The sequence below is a fragment of the Chlamydotis macqueenii genome, chromosome 12 (genome assembly GCF_036417535.1).
Source record: "Chlamydotis macqueenii isolate bChlMac1 chromosome 12, bChlMac1.mat, whole genome shotgun sequence".
In the NCBI taxonomy this organism is placed as follows: Eukaryota; Metazoa; Chordata; class Aves; order Otidiformes; family Otididae; genus Chlamydotis; species Chlamydotis macqueenii.
This window is the reverse complement of record NC_141567.1, coordinates 284,344-306,781: the sequence shown is the minus strand read 5'-3', so window position 1 is coordinate 306,781 and position 22,438 is coordinate 284,344. Positions and strand designations below refer to the sequence as shown.

Here is a 22,438-nt window from a genome sequence, read left to right as displayed (position 1 = left end):
GGATTCAGTAAGCTGTAATGGACTGTCTTGCTTAGGCTTGAAGAAACCTGTGGTTATTCTGTTAATCCATCTGAATCAGTATGAGAATTTCTGAGATGGCGCACAGTCAAGGAAGTGCATCTGCTTGGAGAATTACCGAGTACATCAAATGCTACGTGCAAACTCTCTTTATTGTTTGGATGCCTGAGTACCAGAAGGCATGTGCTCTGGAAAGCAGACATTACAGCCTGTTTACTACAGCCTTTTCCAGGCTTCTGGGGAATGTCTGTTTTGGCAATAGAAGAGATTACTACTTTACTGGACCCTTGTACAGTACTACTTTTCCTTGACAACAAAACTTGAAATGTGATCTCAGCAGGTTTAATTTCAGGTTCTTGCCTGACCTGCCTTGCTGGGAAGCCTTTGCTGGTCACTCTTCCAACTGTGAAGCTCTGCAGAGACAAAGCTTTGAGTAGGAATTGATAGACCTGAGCTGTGACAGCAAGCCCCTAGCTGGATACTCAGCCCAGCCATCATTCTTCTCTGAAGAGTCTGGGAGATGCAGGCACAGAAGGACTGAGCAGGAGAGACCTGTGGTACAGCACTAGCTTGCGCAATCCCTGGTTATTGGACTGTCTGTGTTTCTGTAAATTTCTCTTAACCTGAGAACTGTTAAGAAGAATTATACCTCTTTACCTGTAAAAGTCAAGTTCTTCAAGGAATCTTCCTGATTCCTTTCCTGCTTGTTTTGTAGAAATCAAATTTCTTCCCACTTTAGGATCTGAAATGTGCTCTCTCTGGAAGAAATAATATAGAACTCACAGGAGCTTGAACTTTGGCTTAAATACTTGTCTCAGCAGCTGTGCTATGAGGGGGTCATTCAGCTACTACCTGCTGTTTCTGACCTTTTCTGAAATGGAGCCTGTCTCCCGTTGCCTAACCTTGTCAGTGGCCGGCTGTCGTTATCTCTGGGAGAACGTCTGTTCAGGTATAACCTCATATGTTTGGGCACACAGAATGGGGAGCAGGACAGAGCTCCTATAATAACCCTGCTGCCCTACCTACCAGAATTGTGTCTTTGCTGTAATTTTAAAAATGCCTTGAAATGTCTGCTTGGAAAAGGGGCAGGCTGCAACTTGCTTTGTCTATGCACAGTCGTGCTTCGGAGTATGCCACGTTTTTCTGGGCAGAAGAAACGCATTATTGTGGATTGTTTGCAATAGTGTGCATGCGTCTAGCTTGAGGGGCCTAGGGAAGTTTCAGTGCCTTTCTTTGCTTGCAAGAACACTTCAAAATGAGGTAAAATCCCTGCTTGCTGTTTGAGCAATAGAGGTGATGTATTGCCAGTGGGCATGAAGCTTTGTGCTGAGACTCACATTCCTGTAGGGAAAAAAGGGATTTCTGTTTTTTAAACATCTGAAACATTGAATGTACATCTGAAAATTAAATGCACAAAAAAGATCCAGCACATGCAGTAATTTTTAGCAAATGTTGTTACATCTTAAATCCAAATGTATGTTCTTTAGGATATACATGTGTGTGTGTGTGTGTTAACTTTGGCTACAGTGGTCTCCTAGAGTTCACTGTAGACAGTTGCTATTGTCCACAGAGTCATCTTTGTAAATTCTCTTCTGGCTTAAGGGTGCTAACAAAATCCTCTGTCTACTGTAGGGTAGCAGAAACACTGGGGGTATCCTTAGCTTAATGATTAGTGGCATGAGGTTGCTCAAGACAGAAGGTCATAAAAATTTTCTGTTCAATTTTTATCTGCCAGTAAATGAGGTTTTTTTTGTTGTTTGTTTGTTTCTTTGTTTTTAAGCCGTAGAAGGACAATAAGGGGCATCATCCTGACTGCTGCTTGACAAAATTTGTTTGCATTCTGACAGATTCCAGTTCATGCTGAGTCAGCATTAGGAGGAAATTTTTTAAGACTTGTGTATCCATCACCTTGGAGGCAAGAGTTCTTTGTCTGTTGAAGGACACATACGTATATGTGCTAGTCTGTCCTGTGGAAAGCTACCAGCAGTGTCAGAGCGGTGAAATGGCTTAAGTTCAGTGCATATGAGAACTCTTTTTGTCACCTCCCACTATTCCCAGTAGCAGATACTGTCAGCTTGGACTGAGCTTACATATGAATAACTCAAAACTCAGGATCTGTGTGTTTTCTCCAAAGAATGTCTGGCTAAAAAGAAGCTTTGCAGAGAAAGAGCTGGGATCCTGAAGAGAGAGGAGTGGACGTAAGGCAGGAGTGTGTCTTTACACCAAAGAAAGCCAACAGCATGCTTTGCTGGATTAGCAGGAGTACAGCCGTCAGGCTGAGGGATTTGGTTCTTCCCCTCTATTCACCTCTTGTGAGACTGTGTCTGAAGGACTGCTGTTGTTCCCTGGGCTCCCTAGTTCCAGGAGAGTGTGAATGTTGCAGATGTAAGCCCATTAAGGGGCAGTGGAGGTGGATGGGGGCTGAAGCACACTACCTGTGAGGAGAAGCTGAGAGAGTAGGGCTTGTTCAGATCGGAAGCTGTGGGGAGGTGAGACCTTAATGCTGTTCAGCCACCTAAATGGGAGGTTACAGAGAAGCTGGAGAAAGTCTGTCCTCCAGGGGGCATGGTGATAGGATAAGAACCACCAGACACAAGTTGCAGCATGGGAAATTTGAATTAACTAGGAGGAACAACATTTTCAACATGAATGTGCCAAATATTGGAATAGGAACCCAGAGAGGTTGTGAAATCTTCGTTCTTGGAGGGATTCAAAACTTGACTGGACAAACCCTACCAAGCTGATCCAAGTTGGCCCTGCTGGGGCATTCGGAAAGAAGCCTTCAGAGGTATCTTCCACCCTAAATCATGCTACGATGCTGTATTTTACAATCAAGAGCTGCGTGCAATATAGACAGGATCTTTTTAACAGTAGTAACAGTTGCACTGTTCCAGTTAAATACTAATAGGCAGCATGTCAGGTTTTTTTCCTTGGCAGACAAGGTGGAACAAGATCAGTCTGCTTGTTTCTGGAAGGCTTTTGTATGTGGGAGTAATGTTGTTTTTAGCAGTTGGTATTCTCAGTACAGAATGCAGCATCAAGATGGTTTAGCAGAGAATTTATAACCAGTCAGTGGCTTTCTCTGGCCCATAATAAGGTTTTGTCTCACTCATGATCATTTTCCTCAGTTGAAGGAATTGTGTTTCAAATGCCCAATGTTCCCTAAATATCACAAGTCAAGTCACTCTACAGAACACTGTGCGCTGGAGAAGCAAACGCTAGCAGTTGCCAAAGCCACTGGTGTTAGGTTGCCCTCCTATGCGTGAGACCGTCTTGCATGCCATATTCCTCGCCACAGGGTAAGCAAAGTTCCATGCTGTGTGCGCATCTGGTGCTTTGCAAGGGTAGTTCTTGGGACAGCTGGACCTACTCTGGAGTAGCAAGACATGATCAAGTGGATGTGAAATGTCGTCTGGGCAGCAGCTTGTGAAAGAAAGCGCTCTGGTTACATTGCTTTCTTTACTGCTTGACAGAGTGATCAGGCAGTCCTTTTTTCTTTATGTCCTACAGAAAAAAAGAGTCTTCCAAAGAGGAAGGGCAGAAAAGCAGAGAAATGAAGCCCTGTGACATGAGCATCGGTGATTTGGCATCCTGGCGTTTCTGACATGAGTATATAGATTTGCTGACTGGAGCGTGCCAGGGTGTTTCTTCTAGGTCAGGGCAAGAAAGCCAAATGGAAATAAAGCCCTGGACAGAGTTGGGAGCTTTCCTGGTGCTGAGTTTTGGGCTACCTGTTGTGCATTTGGCACTACTGAATTTAGAATACTGCCTCTCTATGCTCCCTGGCATCCTTTTTTTTTTTTTTCCTGAGATTGCCTGCGAAGTGGCCAGTTCATTCCTCATTCCTTGACTAACCCTGCTTTTCTGTAGTTGCATGCAGTGGAGATACAATACTAACACCTTCCATGCCTTTCCAGGGTCACAATGCACCGGCCTGTTTAGCACCACTGTGCTGGGAGGCTCCTCCAGTGCCCCCAATCTCCAGGACTACGCACGCAGCCATGGCAAAAAGTTTGCCAGCAGCCTGACATACAAAGACGGTATGTGTGTTCCCCATGCGGCAGGTGGTTAATGTGTGGACTTTGGTGTCTCAGAATGCTGCTGAGGCAAAGACTTAGACCGCTAAGAAGAATGACAGTTGAATGTGTATATTTGCTGCATCTGCAGTAATGCATTTTATCATATCCCAAGAAATTGTGATCCTTGCTAGGACAAGACAGGAGCTGACATTGTGCGAGGAGTTTTGTGCTGATGTATGGTATTGCTGGGGCCTGATTTTGCTCTGACATTTTAATACTACTTGCTGTTGTGAGGGAGGATTTATTGGTCTAGATATTAAATAAGTTTATCCTGGCATAGAAATCCAGCACATCACATCATCTTGCTCGCCTTGGTGATCTTGCTGATGCTAAACGAAGCTTTTGTGGAGACAGTAATCCTCACCCTATGGAAGGTGGAGCCATCCCAAGGGCAGAATGATATGCCTGGGGTTGGATAAGACGGGTACTAGAAGAAGGATGGGCACATGGAAGAGTCTGAGGTAGCTGTCAGAAAGCAAGTGTAATATGCGTGAAATGCTTGAGGTAAGTAGGATACTTAGATGGAATACTGCAGAAGGACTGAAAAGTCTAGTTATTGTGCAATTCTGCAGAAACTGCCTTAAAGTTCAGCAAGACAATCTGGTAAAACGTATTTGGATCATTAGTATAAATGTTGCCCAGTGGACGTGGGTGGTCTTGCCAGCGCAGACTGATCTGCAGTTAGTACTAGTGTGTTACGCATTGAGAAGCAGAGATTGTGTTGCTACTTTCAAGGAGATTGGAGCACGGGGAAAGACTGCGGTATCCTGGAGGAGCTGGAGGGGAGATATAAGTGCAAGTGTCCATTGTGATCCCAGTAAGAAAGGCACTCCCACTCTGTAAGCACGGATTAACATACCATTTGTTTGAACGCGGAGTTGGGCAGCATTGAACAAACCGCTCCACGGATAAGATCTGCACAGTGTGCTTTGCCCTAGTTGGAAATCCACCTAATGTTGCACAGCTCGGGCTTCCCAGCATCTGAATGGATGTAGATTACCTGTTCTCTCTTTTTGCTTTTTGTGTCAGTTCTAACACATGGTATTTTAATCAGTACTGAGTGCCTTTCTTACTGAGATCACAATGAACACTAGCAGTGGTGGGTTACAATATGGGGAGATGATTAAGGCAATAATTTGGGACCTTTGAGGAAAACAGGAGGTTGGTTCCTTTGACTTTTTGTCCAGTTTTGAGGCAAGGAAAATGGCCTAGGAAATCAGGCTGGAAAGATGCTATCCAATTCTCAGACGTATTGCAACCGCACGAATGCCATTGTATTGAGACTATTATGCATCCTGGCTTTCTGTGCTGCCTTTCGCTGGGTACAAGAAGACTGCGTTGCTTCTCACCTCTTCAGGGAGCTCCCTAGCACACAACAGGCTGTAAGTGACAGAGACGGAGGGTGAACTGGGAGGATTTTAAACCCTGCTGTACCAGTCTGAGCTGCTTGGGGTAGCAAGTACTGGCTACTCACAGGTCCCAGAATAAGCGCATGGTGTTTGGCACAGAACGAGGGTGTGAATACCGGGAGAGCCTCTGAAAAGACCAGCAAAGACTCTGGCTGCTTTTCTTCCATAACTCTGCAAGCAGCGTGAATCCAAGGCAACACTGATTCTCGGGGAGAAGCATCAAAGCCTGCTTGCTCTGCACCCAGCTGGGAACAGAATGGATTCTGCTCATTCCTGGTGCTGGGTTGCCTTTCTCTGTAGACTGGGTAGTAGGAGTGTGCCTGCGACTGGCTGCTGGCATTCAAGGTCCAGAGCAGGGTCCTGCTGCATTAGCCTAAATTCGGTGACAAGGTTTCTGCATGCTGAGATGTGGTTGTACCCTCAGGCACTTAAAAGGCAGCCTTACTTAACTAGTGTGTGACTAACACAGCCCAGAATGATTCATCTTGGTGTTACGCTTCTTTCTGTCATGTTTCTCGGTGTGCTGTGGCACCCAGTGCTACCAATGCCTTGCTGCAATAAGAGAAATTGTGAGGAAGAAGCAAGGGGCTTGGAAAAACAAGTAGGAGGCAGAAGAGTATTTAGCTTCTGGGGAAGGTAGTTTGGAATGTGAAGTAAGCCCTTGATCTGCATTCCTGCTTAAATGAGCCTCAATGAAATGCTGAACAATGGCATTTAAACCAAATGTCACTAGAGCTGACAGTAAGTGACAGAGCAGCTACAGCAGATTCTTGGAGTACGTTTGTATCAAGGCCTTTTTCACAGTCGTCAGGCAGATTCTGGAGCACATTTTTTGCATGAACTCTTTGATATTTTTTTCTTGGCTGTGATGCGTCAAGGTGTGGTGCATGGCTTATTGCACTTCATCAAAAACTTCCTCACGTGAACTTAAAATTACCCTTATTTCTAAAGTCTTTTTTGCTTGGGGCTGGAAGAGGGCTAAGAAACACTTGAGTGGAAAGTTGTGCCCCAAGCTCAGGTTGAGGGAAGGTCTGCTGGTGGTTGTGAGTTGAAGTTGGCTTGTCTGAAGCCAGGGAATCCCGTATGCTATGTTGCAGTACCATTGGGCACTTCTGAGAGGTTGCACGTGTAGGAAAGATTGTCATGCTCTATTTGTTGGGTTTAAAGAAAGAAAATCTATTTTTAGGGCTGTGATGCTGGCCAAGAAAGTTGCAGCAAGTTTGAGAGTTGGTTTAAATGTATTATTTGACCAAGTCAGTGGATGTAGCTAGAGAAGCGCACTAGGGATGTGGAGCATAAATTAATATGTGTGTCTCCTAACCTTGGTGTAGAGGGATAGGCGGACAGGCCCTGTGGACTAGGTAGAACAGACGAATGAGAAATGAAAGAGAAATATAAACATTTTCTAATATTTCCTAAAAGTTTCTAAATAGTAGCAAAAAGTATGATTGGCTGGGGTCTCACATCAAATTCTACATACAGATGGTCTGATCTAGGTCGTTCTTTCTCGTGATAGCTGAGGAATTTCCAGAGTGGGAATCAACTGAAGTTTTTAAACTTTTTTTTTTTTTTTTTTTTTTTTTTGTATTTTGAAGCTTATCTATTTGCACCCCATTAGATGCATAGAACCTGTTCTTGCACTGTCTTTCTGATGTGTGATTTCTATGGGAGAGCTTGGCCTGGCCTGGGACATGGCCAGGAGAAGCCTGAGGACCACTCTGACAGGTGTATCTCAAACGCTCTTCTGTACTGCAATGCTTTGAGCAACAGAACTGCAGAGGCATGTCTTTGTGGGTCTTCTTTTGTTCCCTAATTACTTAGTTGATTTAGCTGTAAACTCATAAAAAGCTCTGTTTAGCTTGCGTTAAGATTTACCTCTGCCAGGGCTCTTCAGTTCCTCTGCAGAATGATCGTCATTTTCCAGCCCCAATCACAGAATGGTTTGGGTTGGAAGGGACCTTCACAGGTCATCCAGTCCAATCCCCCTGCAAGGAGCAGGGACATCTCCAGCCAGATCAGGTTGCTCAGAGCCCCGGCCAACCTGGCCTGGAATGTTTCCAGGGATGGGGCATCCACCACCTCTCTGGGCAACCTGTGCCAGTGTTCCACTACCCTCAGCATAAAATTTTTTTTCCTAATATCTAATCTAAATCTGCCTCCCTCTATCTTAAAACCATTCCCCCTCGTCCTGTCACAACAGGCCCTGCTGAAGGGTCTCTCCTGAGAACTGTCCTCCTGTGGTGCTGCTGCTCGCTTGGCCATGTGCTCCTGTGGCTGTGAGCATGGCCTAACTGCATCTTGCACTGGACTGAGCCTGGATTGCTCTCAGGATGGCTGGAAGTGTGGTGGGAAGGTGTAAGATGCTGTCTGTGGCTGGGGCCTTTGTATTGTCAGGGCAGACCCTGGCAGGCAGTGCAAGGACAGTGAGGCGATGGCAGAGCACAAGGAGGCCCAGACCCAGAGATTCAGTCTGACCCGCAGGGAGAGGGTGCCTGGGGTGCTACAGCAGTGCCGTCGGGAGCATGTGTTATGGGGGTCAAGAAGAAGGTGAACCTGAAAGGGTATCTGGAAGCATATGAAGGTCGGGGGATCCTCAGAAGTAGGCTGTTAACTGAGATGATCTGTTTTTATTTCCTCAGAGCTCTTGTCTATGCCAGCCGTAAAACGATTTTCTGTGTCGTTTGCAAAGCATCCGACTAATGGTACGTTTGCTTCCTTGATTTGATGTTCCCTCACACTTCTAACCCCATGCTTACATTCAGTTTTCTCTGCACATATTCTCCTCTCAGCTTTCTTGTGGGTTTTTTTGTGTCTGTGTATCTGATGTCCAAACATGCTTCACCTTCCCCCGTTGTCCCGTTGTGACTAACTTGTTGATTCATCCTCTGTTACTGCTCAGTGGTTCCTCTGCTGTCCCCTAAGGCATTTGTGTCCCAGGTGAAAAAGCAAGTGCAGTGGCTCTGTGAATGGACTCCTAAACCAGCCTTTAATTCCACTGCTGACATTAAAGCCTTTTTGGGGGATGGGGTTTTGGGAGGAGAATGCCGTTGGACTGTGGAGGGGGTGGATATCCACTGCATATTCTGTAAGAGCATCAGCAGCTAAGGTCCTCGGTTTATACAGTGCAGATTTGCAGGACCAAAACAAGGACAGCCTGAGGCTACCCATGTGTCGCCTGGAAGGGCACAGTCTACGGTGGGAGAGAAGCAGGTGCCAGCAGCATTCCCTCTGCACGTGATACTCCTCAGCATAGTTGTCTTAGGAGTCCTGGTAACCTCATGGCTTCCTATTTGCAAACTTGTCTGTTAGGGTGGTCCCTTGGCTACTCCAAGCATGGTGGTGTTGGTGGGAGTAGGCTTACCTTTCCTGCAGACGTTGTCCTGGGGATGGTGTCCCTCCAGAACTTTCACTCATCTGCTGTTGGTGGACAGTGCTGGCTTGGGCCTGCTGCCTTCCTGAGGTAGGAGGGGGTCCGCACTGTGCCACCCCGGGGTGAGGTATCCTGCTTCACTCTGGTCATGATAGTAGCTCTGAAGAGGCTTGGTAAGGAAGAATGTCTGACAGTGCTTCTATTGATTCACTATCTCTGCTTCATATTGCTGCTAACCTAACACCTGAACTGTGAGTCTTTTGAGGTTAAAGACCATTAGTTCTGTGGCAGCAGATGCCTTGAACTACTGTTTATTATCCAGGTCTTGCACAGAAACTTTTTAAAAGGTTTGTTTCACAGCACCACTCCTACCTCATGGCTCCTGCTATTGAGACAAGTTAGAACCAAAGCAGATCACTGAAAGATCAGGTTAAGTATTTCTGTCTTATGTGATCAAGGCTGCTTCTGCAATCCTGTAGGTTACTAAATATGAAGAAATTCTGCTCTGTGTGATCTGGAAGATGAAGGAAGTTCCGAAAACTGTTATGAAGACCAAAGTTTTGGGAAAGACGAAAGGGAAAGGGGCAGCTAAATGTGGCTTTATTGTTTCAGATATCTGAAGCGAACCTATTTTCTGTGTTTGCTTGGTTTTGTTTTCCCAGAGTGGCCAACTGCTCGATTTGTTTGTATGTCTGGATACCATCTGAGCTCAACGTGGTGTATGTCAGCAGGATGTGTCATTCTATCTTGCCAGTAAAACTTGTACCAAGCACCAGTCTTTCCTAAGACACACTGTAAAGCAACTGCCCCTGCCCCAAATACAACAAAGTGAAAGCGGGCATCAGGTTTTTCCCAAGAACACAATGAATATTTCTAATGGCAAAGTGCTCCTTAATCGAGAAAACAAAGACAGAGGTCTGGCAAGCGTGAGCTTGAAGTTAGGCATATTTGGTCTAGGCTTGGCACTAGTTTTAGCGGGAAGGATGTTTAGCCACATGAACCACTCGCCTGAGGATGCAAAAGCTATTCACAACTCTGAGTCTGGATTTCGTTTCTGAAGAGTTGCCTCTGTGTGGTGAAATGGGAGGGGTGAACCAGAGCAGTGGCCAAGTACAGTGTTGGGCCAGCTGCTTTCTGCCCTGATCTTGTGAGTCTTGGGAACCTGGCACGAGTCCTGAGGCTGTATGGAGGAGAAGACATGCCTACATGCTAGTGTCCTGTCTGCCACACAAGGATATCACAGAAGATTCCATAGGGCTGTTCTGAGAGCGTAGAGAGGGGAGATCAGCACTTCTGTGCTTGCTCTGTTCTTCCACGCTCTAAGCTCTCTGCTCTCAGTCAAACTCTGCTGTCACCCAGCATCCCCCTCGCAGCCACTGGCTGTTTGATGCTGGGTCATTTGCTCTCTTCGATGTATTGAGGCGGCTAGCTGCCTTTGAATGCAGGACTTGAATGCTCTGTTGGCAGTCTAGATTTCTTATCTCAGCTGGGGGAGGGTGAGTGTGGGCCAGACCTTCTTATCTAGCCAAACCTGAACTGTATTGGACTTGGAATGTGTCCTAAAATGTATTTGCTTGTCAGACTTCCACTTATAAAGATGAAACCTCACTGCTCGGGGACTGGCCCTGTGCTGCAGCTGTGTTTGGCAAAGGCTGGGCTGGGTGGGAGGCTGGCCTGCTGCGATGTGCCTGTGTGTGTGTAGATCTCAGAGTACTCCTGACCTGCTCGCTGCGGGAGGGACTGAGCTTCAGCATGTGTGGTGTGGGTCTTTCCTGCCCAGCGGTCCTGGTGCTGCCGACTCCATCCCCACATCTCCACAGTTTCTCTATCCTCGGCTGCACCTGCCCTGCTCCTCTCACTCTCTGTGGCCCCCTTTCCTCCAGATGCGCTTGAGCACCACCACGTTGCCCAGTTGCTGCGCCGTTTTTCCTCTGACTGTGCCACGAGCCGGAACATCTCCCTGGATGCCACTCTAGCCCATCACCTCCAGCAGTGCTCCTACCACCTGCGTCTCTTCAGGAGCTGGCTGATCTCAGGGCAGGATGATTTGGAGTGTCTTTACGGTACTGCACGCTGCAGCTGCCTTGGTCCCGTGCTCTTGTAGCTGAACAGGGACCACTGTCTGCTTGAGAATGCAAAGTATGCTTTGCTTCTAAGAAAGAAAGCGTTTCCCTCACTGCATCCCTTAAATCTCTGGGCTGCTGCTGCAGCAAGCTGTGTGGGCTGTTGCACCCGGCAGTGTTGGAGCCTCAGGCAGTAGCCTTTCCACATGGAGCTGGTGCTCTTCGTGTGGCTGTAACTGTGCTCTTTCCATCTTTGGCAATTGTTCGTTGCCTCCTTCCTTTAGCCAGGGTAAGCCCTTAAGTTTCCTTCAGGTTAGATACTGAACCCCTTCCGCAGTGATGCCCTGCTGACATACAGCCCTGTGCAGGTCTCAGGGGGGTACCGCGAGATGTCCCATTATTAGCAGAAGAACCAAAGTGACTAGTAAGAGTATGAGAAGAAAGAAGATTAAGGAGGTGCTGCAGTTGGTCGCGTGCAAAGTAAACTTGCTGTGGAAATTTTGGGGAAGTGAGTGCTTGTGGGATTGTGTTGTTTCTAGAGAGACCAAGTTAAGATAGGGTAGAATCTGAGCTTTTGTGTGGCTGCATTGCATGGCATCTCTTCTGCCTGTTCAGGCCTCTGCAGCATGTCCTGTCTCTGGTGGGAAGGTGTAGGTGAGTTCAGTATTGAATCTAGATGTCCTAAATCAAAGCTTGCTGCTGTTCCTCTGGTACTTGTCAGCCTCTGGCACAGATGAGAAGTTTGACGTGCTGAGGTCTCAGTGCTTCTGAGAGAAGTAGAAAGATTTCTCTCGGAGAGTGGCAGCTAGCTGGGGCTGGCTGTTAATGTTTACCTTGCACCATAAAACCTGCTTGGTGCATGTGGCTTGCTGAGCTGTGTGGTGTGATGCATGGACCTCCTTTTTCATTCAGATCCATAGGTGGAAGGGACAGAGACAGTATAGCTTTACCTGTAGTGAAGCAATGGAATCAAGCATTTTCAGAGCCTGGAAAAGGGAATTTATCTTACACAGTCTATTTTTTCTTAATATGTCCCTTTCTGTCAAGTAGGCAATTTGGAGAAGGCAGTTACTTTTCATATTTAATTAGGACAATCCTTGGTCTCCTAGCAACAAATACTGAAGAGGAGCAAAATTGCTTCAAGGGAAGAGGTGCTGGAACACAGCAGACTGCTCCAGAGCCAAAGCTGAACCTCCCCCTGCTGCAGATCTCAGCCATCTCCTGTGAGCTCTGGTAGGGAGAGGAAATGAACTCAGTGCTCTGGGCAGCGACACGTCAAATATTGCAGCATGGTGCTGGGTTATGCACCCTGCCCTAATGCAGCCAAACATATGAGTTATGTACGTCAGTGTAGCAGCCTTCCTGTGTAGGAATCGGATCTCTGCAATCATTGAGTTCTCTCTTGCTGTTTTCTCAGTCTGTCACCAAGCCCACAGTTAATTAGCATGTTTGGGATTCCTGCTGGGGTTCTGCTCAGAGCAGACCTTTCTCTGGTCTCTGTAGCTGACAGCCCAACTTCCTCCCCTTGTGAAAACTACATACTCCTGTCCTCTCTTGGCTTTCAACCGTACTTCTATCCACACAAAGAAAACACGAATTACAAGATAGAATCAAAGAGTTAAAATCATGCAGTTGGCATCCATAGTTGGAAAGATCTGCTGGAGCCCTGAAGCAATCTGTCTGGGAACCTGTGCTTATCCATGTGGTCATAGCTGGAAAAAAGAAGAGTGTGAAGTAAGTTCATGTTAGTAATGAATTACAGTGGTACTGAAGCAAAAAGTCAGCTGTGAAGAAACAGAGAATGACCCTGTGATAATGAGTGGGCAGAAACACAGCAGGTGATGTTTAGTGTAAATAAATTCAAATGACAAGGGGAAACAGCCACAAATTCATACATAAAATGGTGGGCTCTGATCTGACCATCACCACTTGGGATGATGTGCAAAAGGTAGAAATTTGCAGTCTGAGAAAGATGTTCGTGATAGTGGTTGGGGTGGCCTGCAGAGGGGTGATGAGGATCCGCAGTCCAGTGTCTGTTCCAGTAGAGGAGCTGGAAGGTTTCTAACAGAGTGCGGAGAGGCAGCTTCAGACAAGTGATTTCTTCCATGCAGAGTGAAACTCCTCACTGGAGTACATGGAGGTGTTAAGAGCTTAACTGAGTTCAAGGGGAGGCTGGAGAATATGGAAGAGACACATCAGGTTCAGAGCAGTTCTGAGCTGCAGGTCACTGAAGTTTGGGGGACTGCTTGGGGGAAGAGTCACCATATGCTATCTACTCTCATACCCCTTCATTCGTAGCCACTTGTGGCACTGTGGGCAGAGAGGTGCTGAACTAGGACAGACCTTCAAGCTGACTGTACAAGCTTAAATTTAGAAAGACTGGTTAGCAAAAGTCCTAGTTTGTGTACATATCATATATGCATATATAAACACATTCATTTACGTGTGGCATATTGGAGTTCTCCCAACAAAATACGGCTGGACTGGCCAAGCACAATGGAGAGGAACATGCTGAGTGTGCTTTCTCCCGTGCCGTTCAGAATCTGTGGTGAGACTGGGCAAGGGCGTGTTTACTCCAGAAGAGCTGGCATACAGACCTTTGGCATACAAAGGTTTTGGGAATGTGCCAGATGCTGTTGGTCTGCCTGTTGCTTTCAGGATCTTCATTAGAAAGGAGCAGGCACCCTCTTCACTCCAACGTAGAGTTCACAATTGGAGAACTGGGTAGTAACTTGGCAACTTCTGCTAAGCAAGTTGTGCGTAGTAATGTTCACAACTCTGAGACAAAAATATAACACATGAAAACGATTGCTTTGGATGAGAAAGACTACTCACCTGAGTCTTCCTTGGCCTCTGTCTTTGTTGGCTGAGAGCAGTTTGGCTGCTTTCTGCTTGCCAGCCAGCTGCAGCCGCAAGTGTGTTCTCTCTTTTAACAAGCCCACTCTGCTCGTAGAGAAGCTTGCCATATTTGGGACCTCAGGTGAATCTTAGTAAAGCTGAGGAACATGTGATTTGGACTACTTGAAGAATGCTTTTTGTGATGCCCACCAGCCAGGAAGTCCACTGGCTCCCGGGTGATCTGCTGAATTGCCAGCTCTGAGGGATAATCACACCAACACTGTTTTCGTTCTGGGGGTGCATGTGTTCCATATAAACTCAACTTCCCCAACTCATATTACACAGTAAGCTTTCTTCTTGTCTCTCTGGGACATACATAGAGTTTAGGAAACTGTGTGTTACCTTGATTCAAATTAGGTGCTTCCTCTTAATGAAATGGTATTGATTTCTTCTTGAGGATTTAAACTGGGACATCTGCAGTAATCAAGGAGATGTAAATGAATTCAAGGTCTTGTTTTCTCCCTTGTTTTTCCCTTTTCCCAGTATAAAAATGTGCTTATTTTAGTTATGCTGCTAACACCTTTGGTTGAATTTTCTTTCAGACCTCAGAGTGACTGAACGACAGATAGCTAAATGGATGAAAGTACTCCTTACATCTGCAGTGAAAGAGCGGTAGGGTAACACAGCATGTAGGGCTCACTCAGAGCTCTGTAATACATTTACTTGGTGTTCAGTCATGCAGTCATAAAGTAGGTGTTGGCTGTTTCAGAATTAATCATTGTGTACTCCAGGTAAAAAGGTGGTGCTTCTTAACTCTTTGAGGTCATCTGCTAAGAGGCGGCTGTTCTCAAGAGTTGTATCTGCGTGTTCCTGCTGCAGTGTCCTAGAAATCTGGGATTCTCTGGTTTAGATGGAAGATGTGAGACAGGTGCAGGTCTCCATTTGCTTTGTATGGTATAGTGTGCTAGATGATCTCTGCAAAAGGGTCCTTATATCCCAAATCACCTTCTTCATACACTTCTGAAGTGCTGTGTGTCAGTACTGGGCAGCTCTGAAACAGTCTTACTGTAAGGGGAGAGTCAGTCCCTCCCTGAACATCTGTAAGACTTCTTCATAAACCGTCATTGCACCAAGCAAGGCTCTCTGACAGTGTGCACGTGCCAAGAACATGAAGCTCCGGGGAGAAGAGCTCAAACTGGACCACAGTTAACTCGGCAGTAATGTGGGCAGGCCTGCAGCTGTGGCATCAGTGTGCCTGGGAGAGTCAAAACAGGACTTGTGGTCCTCTGCCTGGATTGTATCTCTGGTGCTCTCCCCTGCAGAATGGCTCTTCAGGCAGTACTGTTCTCTCAACTGCTGTGTCAGGATGCTGCTGCGTTACTGATTCAGAGTGGAGATTCCCCTGTAGCTGCTCCCCTATGTCACGTGCTGTCTCCTTGGACATCCGAAATAACGCATACTCAGCAGACTCCTCTGCCTTGTGTATGTAAAGGTTTTTCCCATAACCAAATCTTATTTTCTTTACTCTAACAGATGGTTTCTTCCTCTTTTGCTGAACAAAGATTTTGGAGAAATAACCACCCTGTACTCCTTGCCTGGAGAAGATTACCATTGACTTTGGGATTCACTTTTACTTACCCTGGTCTGCAGAGCCCCGCCGCGGGCCTCTGCAGCGCAGGCCTCGCTGTGGGGGAGGCAGACTGCCCTCTGCTTACTGCGGTTGGTGTAGTCAAACCTAAATGAACTGAGAAATGAAACTTGTTGCGCTGTGAGCTGCTGTTTGACTTTGGTACAAAATGAATGGAATTCTGCCTAATTTCTTGTGCTGTTGTCCACATCTCAGACTGCTGTCCTGCCGGCCCCAGGAAAAGAGTTCCGGGAGGCATCAGCAGTATCTGAGCAGCCAGCACTGGGTGGCTGTCAGGCTGGAAAGGTTTCTGTGATTTGCTCTCTTGCTTTTTCTTGCCCCTTCCCTAAGATGTCAGTTCTTTGCTAAATGTGTGTGGTGCAGCCATGGTCAGAGCCTTCGCTGGGGACTCTGGCTGCTGCTGCTGCGATGCACGTAAGGATTATGGTCTTTGGCAGTAGCTTCTTCTGCTTTGAGTCTACTGTGGTGGCATGAAACTGCCATTGTTGGCCTCCCCACAGCTGCTAAGCAGGCCCAGGGAGATGTGCAAGGAAGTGGGCTGCCATATGCGAATGAGAGGGATTTCTTGAAAACAGCAGTGCTTCACCTTGAGAAGGGAGACTTTGGCCTTTTTCTCTCCTTGCTTGAGAACGATTGAGTGACATAGTGCTGAGCAGAGCTGCGCAAGCAGGCAGTTGACACTTTGGGGATATAGGTGTATCATTTCACATAGCTAGCTTTGTCAGTTTTCCATGTTTCCTTTAACACTGGACCTTTCATTTCCTCTTTTTATTAGAGGAAATGGCCAAGCACTCAGATCCCCTTCGGTGCCTACAGTGTATCTTGTAACTGCCTTGCTTTGCTCTGTGTTATATTCACACTGCTTCCCTTTTTCTTTGGAGACCCCAGTAGCTAAGCCAGCTTTGGCCCCTCCTTAGACCAGGTTCTGTTGTGAGATGACATTAGCCTCGCACTATGCTGCTCCGCAGCCATCTCCACGTGGCTGTTCATTAAGTCTTTCCCTCACACTTTTCCTTTAGCTCTGTCTCACGGAATGCCTGTGAGAAAGTAACAAACAGATACTCTTCCTTATTCAGCACTTCCACGCTAAGGACTTCTCACCAAGGGGCAGAAGAGTATGGTATTCTTCCGGTGCCTTATGTTCCTTCGTCCTAGCCAAGGATTTGTTATCCTTCATGTCTTGAATTGATGTTTGTAGGCTGCTTGTGGCATAGGTAACCTGTCTGGACTGTCTGAAGCATTTTATCTCCAGTAGCTGTTAGAGCAGTGAACGTCTCTGCAGCACTGCAAACTGCTGATAACCTGGTCTGCAGCCCCCTCCACTCTAAATACCATCTGCTGGCTCGTGCTCCTTGCCTCTTGCAGAACTGGGTTAGGTGAGCAGATTGGTGCAGAGACTGTCCCAGAGGTGACTGGAACAATGACTACATGGAGCAGATAATCCAGGTGCTCTAGGTCTTCTCCTTTAGGTGCTGTCGAGCTGCAGGATCAGCTTTAGCCTGTCAGTGTGCTGGGTAGCAATCCTGACACAGTAGTGAATCAAGAGCTGTTGTACGTTTTGCATTTCAAAGTAATTTTCCTTCTCTGTAGGAACAAGCCAAATTCCTTCCCAGGGTCTTCCTGAGCTCCTCGGAGAGAGCCAGGGGCTAGGGAGTCACAGAATGGGAAGCCGGGGCTTAAGAGGTTCAGAGGGCTTTGAACTCCAGAGGTGCAGAGCGGGAGGAGGCCTCATTCCCATATACTCAGAGACTCATTTGCTTCTTCCTTGCTTCTCTGACAGTTTTAGATTGGCTTGGCACTACAAAGCATTGCCAAGAAGCTTGGATGAAGAGGAAGATGCTTTGCCATAATACTGCACTGGCTTGAGGAGCAAAGAATTTACTGTGAAGGGCTGTGATGCAGCTTAGCTTTGAGCAAGTGTCTGCTAAATGCTGAGATACTTATTTCTACTAATTCTGAGTTTGCTGACCGGGAAGTCTCATTAAGGGGACAAATAATTCACATCGTTGCCCAGCCCTTCCTTGGGAGACAGTCTGTGAGGCATACACTGGAGGTTCCGCCGTGAGAGAGGGAGGTTCTGCTGGTCCCTGCGTCTGTAGTAGTGCGCACTGCCGTGCTGGTGGGAAGAGTGGCCTGTGTCCCAGGCCGTGTCACTGGTGGGGACTAGCCGCACAGTCCTTTCATGGAAATTCTGTTGACTTCACCCAAATTCTGTTTAGCTTCTGTAAAGTGTGGGCACTGTGCCAAGTTCTCCATCAGAACCATGTATTTTAGCAAAAGGGTCACGGGCTTTGCAGCAAACACAACTGCTGCTAAATAAGTTTCCTTCTCTTCCCCTTCCTTCTGTGTGTACCTGGACGCTTGCTTTCAGGTCTGTTATTGCATGTGGTTGCCTAGTGGCGATTTTCTTGGCCTAGAAGAGGTGATCTCAGGCCTGAGCGTGCCTGTTGTTTGATTCCCAGACTGCCCAGCTCCTTCAGCCATGAGTGGCCCTGCATGGATTTAGGTTACTGTTTGCTCTATTCATTTTCTGATTGGGTTTCTTTCCAGGTTTTGAAGGCTGCTCCATGGTTCCCACCATTTATCCCCTGGAGACCCTGCACAACTCCCTCTCTTTGCGACAGGTCAATGAGTTCCTGACGGCTGTGTGCAGGAGTTGCAGCGAATCACATGTCCAGTCTACCGCAGGTACCGGTGAGGTGGGCTTGTCTCTGGGTAAGCCGGAACAGAGTCGAGGCAGGGAGACCTTTAGGTCTTTTACATTGTTGGGACAGATCAGCCTGACAGGACGGCAATAAGCGCAGTCTCTGAAACCTGTTCCAAGGTGTTCTAGCCCAGAAGTGAGCTATGGGATCCAACTCAGAGCCATCCTAGGCCACTTAATTGAGAGACAAGTAATCTGTCGAGTCTGTCTGTGGCTGCTAAGTTTGGTGACATGGATACAAACTCGAACTTGAGAAATCTTAGTCTCAGATTCCGAGGAGCTGACCATCAGACATGGCTCTGAATTTGCACTGTTTTTGAGCTCTTCCTGGAATGCCTGCTCGTGGCTGCTGGGCTATGAGCCATTCCTTTATGTCTGTCTGAGTATTACTGATCTGTGTATTTTTTTTTCTTGAAGCTTTGTTTGATTCAATGATTGGCAGCCAGATACCAGGAGACCCCTTTATGTCCCAGCGAATCCTGTCATCATCGTCTTTGCCGTTGCGCCAGCGTTCGGATAAGCCCCCTTGGTGTGAGTGTGCCTCCTTCTTGATCAGGGGTGAAAGTGGTGGTGAGGGAGGGAAATAAAGGGTGATAAATGGTGGAAGCCCAGTATTGGTGTCCAGGGTTTCTACGCTCTGCCCTTGAAGGAACAGAAACAAGAAAGGGGAAATAGGTAAAAGGAAAAGCAGTCATATGCCTTCTGAAAAAGCTTCCAAAGATGCAAAAAGGGACTCTCTGTAGTATTGTATGTCACAGGGACATCTACTGTTGGCTGGATGCTGTCTCTTTGGACATCCTCTGCTCTGTGCACTAGGGCATGGAAGGCCTGAATGCACTTCACTAAACTGGAAATGAAAATGATTCTCCATGATGCACGGCCAGCTCAGTATTGGCGTGTGGAAATGCTTTCCTTTCCTAACCAGCCACGTACATGCCTCACCTAGAGCTCCATATAGGACAGCTGCTTGTTTAGTTCTTCACTTACAGACTTTTCTGCAGCTCCTGGACCTCACTTGTCACAGTCTCTGCAGAGCTGGTGACTGTCAGTTAGTCCCCTTTGCAGATCTGACTGGCACTTGAAGGGAAAAGGGTTAGCCAACATTGCACAGCAAATGCCTTAATAACACAAGTCAAGGTTGCCGCTGAAAGAGCAGTCCTGCTCTTCTGACCGTACGTTCCTTGTGCCAGGAGTAGCGTGTGTTTTTGTGGGCAGCAAGGTCATGGAACTGATCTGACTGAAAACAGTTGTTTGATCTTCCTCCCTTTCTTGGATTATTAGATACAATCTAGATCTGTTCTCTAGTTTGCTCATTGTACAACAGAAGACAAGAATAAGCATTAGTGAAGAAACGGTATTTCTCCTTCCAGTGGTGACTCTAGCTTAACATTCAGGAATCGTGTGTGTCAGGAATCAAGAGGAGCAAAGCTGAAGCTGAGTGTTCCGTACTAATGAGGGAATGAAGGAAACTGCTTGTCAGCTCAAAATCCAACATCATATTTCACATTTTGCTCTGTAATGACAACAGAATCCACTCTTGGCTATATGATAACATTGCACTGTACAACAAGATTTAAGTGTGGTGTTTGTGCTTGGGTTTTCGTCAGCAGAGCTGCCAGAAACACACGTAAGAGCAACAGCAAGCCCCTGCCAGGTTGCCTGGCGTATAGACGACTCTCATCCATTGGTTATAGAACTGTGGGACTGCGACAGCTTGGGTCTGCCCAGGCTTTGGGCTGGGGAAATATCAGCTAAATGTTTAAGATTTTTCTTTCTCTTTGCAGACAGCAGTGGCCCCTCCAGTACTGTTTCCAGTGCAGGCCCATCCTCCCCAACCTCTGTGGACAACTGCACTCGTTTCAGCTTCACTGAGAAACTTTCCATCAGTCCCCCAAAAAGTGAGGAGCAGCTGACTAGCCAGACCCCTGAGCAAGGAGAGAGACAGTCTCCAAGCAGAAGTCTTGATGTGGAAGTGGGGGTATCGGGGTTGTCAGTGGCAGAGCCAAGTGCCCCAGAGATGCTGACTTGGCATACGGGCCCAGAGTCAGGCAGGGTCCCGGAGCTGTGCAAGAAGGAGCTGGTGGAGGAAGACTCTAACCCAGAGGAGAAGAGCATGGTGGAGCTGGATGAAGAAGAATTAGCTGGGGACATGTTAGAGCCAAGTAACACAGAGAACCCAAGGTGTGGTGCAGGGTCTGATACAAGGCTGGCTGGCGACAGAGTGAAGCCAGGTGAGGGGCATACAGAGGCAATGACTGGCCTGGATCAGTCAGGGCTGTCCAGGGAGATCTTGGTGCCTTGTGAAGAGGAGCTGCTGGGAGAGGTGTTGGACCCAGAACACACGGGCAACGAGCTGCTGGGGGACAGTGCTCTGTCAGGCCAGCTTTGGTCTGGTCATCCATGCCAGGTGCAGCCACTGCTTCCTGAGAAAAGCGTGGAGGAGCAGCAGCTGCTGTGTCAGGAGGATCAGCAGAATTAGCAGCTCACTGGACACACTGCAAGTGCTTCTAGCCTGGAGGCAGCCCAGCTTCCTGTGCAGCACCTCATGCAGCTGGCTCTCCATAGCACAGAACAAGCCATGTCCCAAGGCCACAGAACTCCGGCGCGTGGAAGAGTCTGCTCTGCTCTCCACAAGCCAGCTCTCTGCCATTTGGCAAGAGACTATGCCCCATCTGCCTCGTTAAATGAACAACAAATGCAATCTTGGTCCTGACATGGCACCTCCGTGAAACAGGCACATGGAGCTGCATTGGTGTCCCACGGGCTGTATGCTTACTGGGACAGCAGAGTTAGAGGCCTGGTACAGCCAAGGCTTTTGGGGTGGTGAGTCCAAAGGGAACAGATGCTCCCTTCAATTTTTTGGCCCACAGCCTTCAGAGAAAGGCATTCTGGGCCCAAAGTAATCAGATCTATCACAACCACTAACCTCCTCTCTGTTCCTTCCTTCTTCCGCTCTCAATTCCCACCACTGACCATAAAAAACAGGTCCAGAGAGTCCACAGCAGGAAGACTAGGAGAAGCAGAAAGCATTCTGAATGAGTGTGGGAAGGAGAGTAACGAGAGTATTGGGTTCAAGACTGCCACTTCTAAAAACGTGTCTCTTTGGTGTGGACTTGAATGCTTTCCTGCTGGGCTGGGGCAGGCAGGCCCGGGGATCCAGCCTGAGAGAGGCGGACAGGGAGGACGCACACGGGTTTTTTTTTTTTCTAGTTCCCAAGGGTCAGGCAGGGCGCAGCTCTGAAGTCTTGGTGACAGAAATTAAAAGAAACTGCTATTTGAACAAATCAGGATTATTAGAAACCAATACGGAGAAATCTTTATTATATATAAAAGGAAAAGTATTTAATACATATTTATGTAAATGACTTGTGAGCACAAGCCTGAGGGCAGGATTGACACGGGTGTCCCTGCTGCATCCTGAGTGCAGACCAGGGCTGTGCCTCATACGCCACCTGTATTTATGGACAAGTCTGCGTGTTTGTCTGTAGCTAGGATCTGTGTTTTTGTGAAGCTGTGCCCAAAGATCTGCTGTGTTGTGACAATGTGTGTTCACATAAATCTATGCTGTGGGTCCGGTGTCTGTCTCTGGAGCTGACTTGCGCAGCACTGTGTGTGTGTGACAGAGCTTGCAGGTGCCTGGGACAGCAAGCCCTGCTTGTTCTCCGCCGTCCTGGAAGAGGAACTGTGGCTGAAGTCACAAGTGAAGTGAGTGCACGAGGCGTGGTGCTCAAGGAGGCCAGACACCTCTTTTTTTTTTTTTTTTTTTTTTTTTTTTTTCCCTTCATAGACGAACTGGTCATACCAGAAGAGATCCTGGCTTCCCAGGTCCTAAGGCAGTTTGTGGTAGAACAAAGATGCTGGGGCAGTGCGTTCAGCTCCTTTCACTTGGCCCACACCTTCTCACCAGTTCCAAACACGTCCTGGGTAGCGTGTCCTCATGCTTGGTAATCCCTAGCTGCCAGTTTGGGCATTTAAAAAAGGTCATGCTTACTTGCACTTGAAATGCACAGTCGTACAGCTGCCTCGAGTGCAGCTCGGTGCTAGGAGGAAGCCTGGTCCCACTCTTCCACAGGGCTGCTTTGGTCTGGATTCACGCTGGGGTCTGGGAGGAGGGCCTGCCTCCTGCTGTAAAGCAGCCCTCTAGCTTTCACTGGCAGCCCGGCACTAACGACCTGGGGGAACAGCTTCTCTGGCCAGTGCCCGTCGGGCTTGGGAAGCAGCTTGCAGCAGTGGCTCTGCAGTGGCTCTGCAGCTCAGTGAGAGACTGGGACCAGGAGAGAGGCTGGAAGGGTCTTTGTTGTGATGAAAA

At 47.6% G+C, this 22,438-nt stretch overlaps 1 protein-coding gene across 9 annotated transcripts in view; it reads left to right on the top strand.

Moving 5' to 3' along the window:
* The window catches only part of PPIP5K1 (diphosphoinositol pentakisphosphate kinase 1), a 44,112-nt gene extending 22,406 nt beyond the window's left edge, over nt 1–21,706 (top strand). For 2 of the 9 annotated variants that reach the window (XM_086757165.1, XM_086757164.1), the window contains exons 26-31: nt 3,936–4,058; nt 8,146–8,208; nt 10,760–10,939; nt 17,976–18,113; nt 18,547–18,660; nt 19,914–21,706. In XM_086757165.1, the coding sequence (XP_086613291.1) occupies nt 3,936–4,058; nt 8,146–8,208; nt 10,760–10,939; nt 17,976–18,113; nt 18,547–18,660; nt 19,914–20,608 (1,313 nt within the window). In that variant the 3' untranslated portion in view covers nt 20,609–21,706. The remainder of the gene's footprint in view (nt 1–3,935; nt 4,059–8,145; nt 8,209–10,759; nt 10,940–17,975; nt 18,114–18,546; nt 18,661–19,913) is intronic. The other 7 variants (XM_086757173.1, XM_086757169.1, XM_086757168.1 and 4 more) reach the window with 6 other exon arrangements.
* Nucleotides 21,707–22,438: the final 732 nt, after the last annotated feature.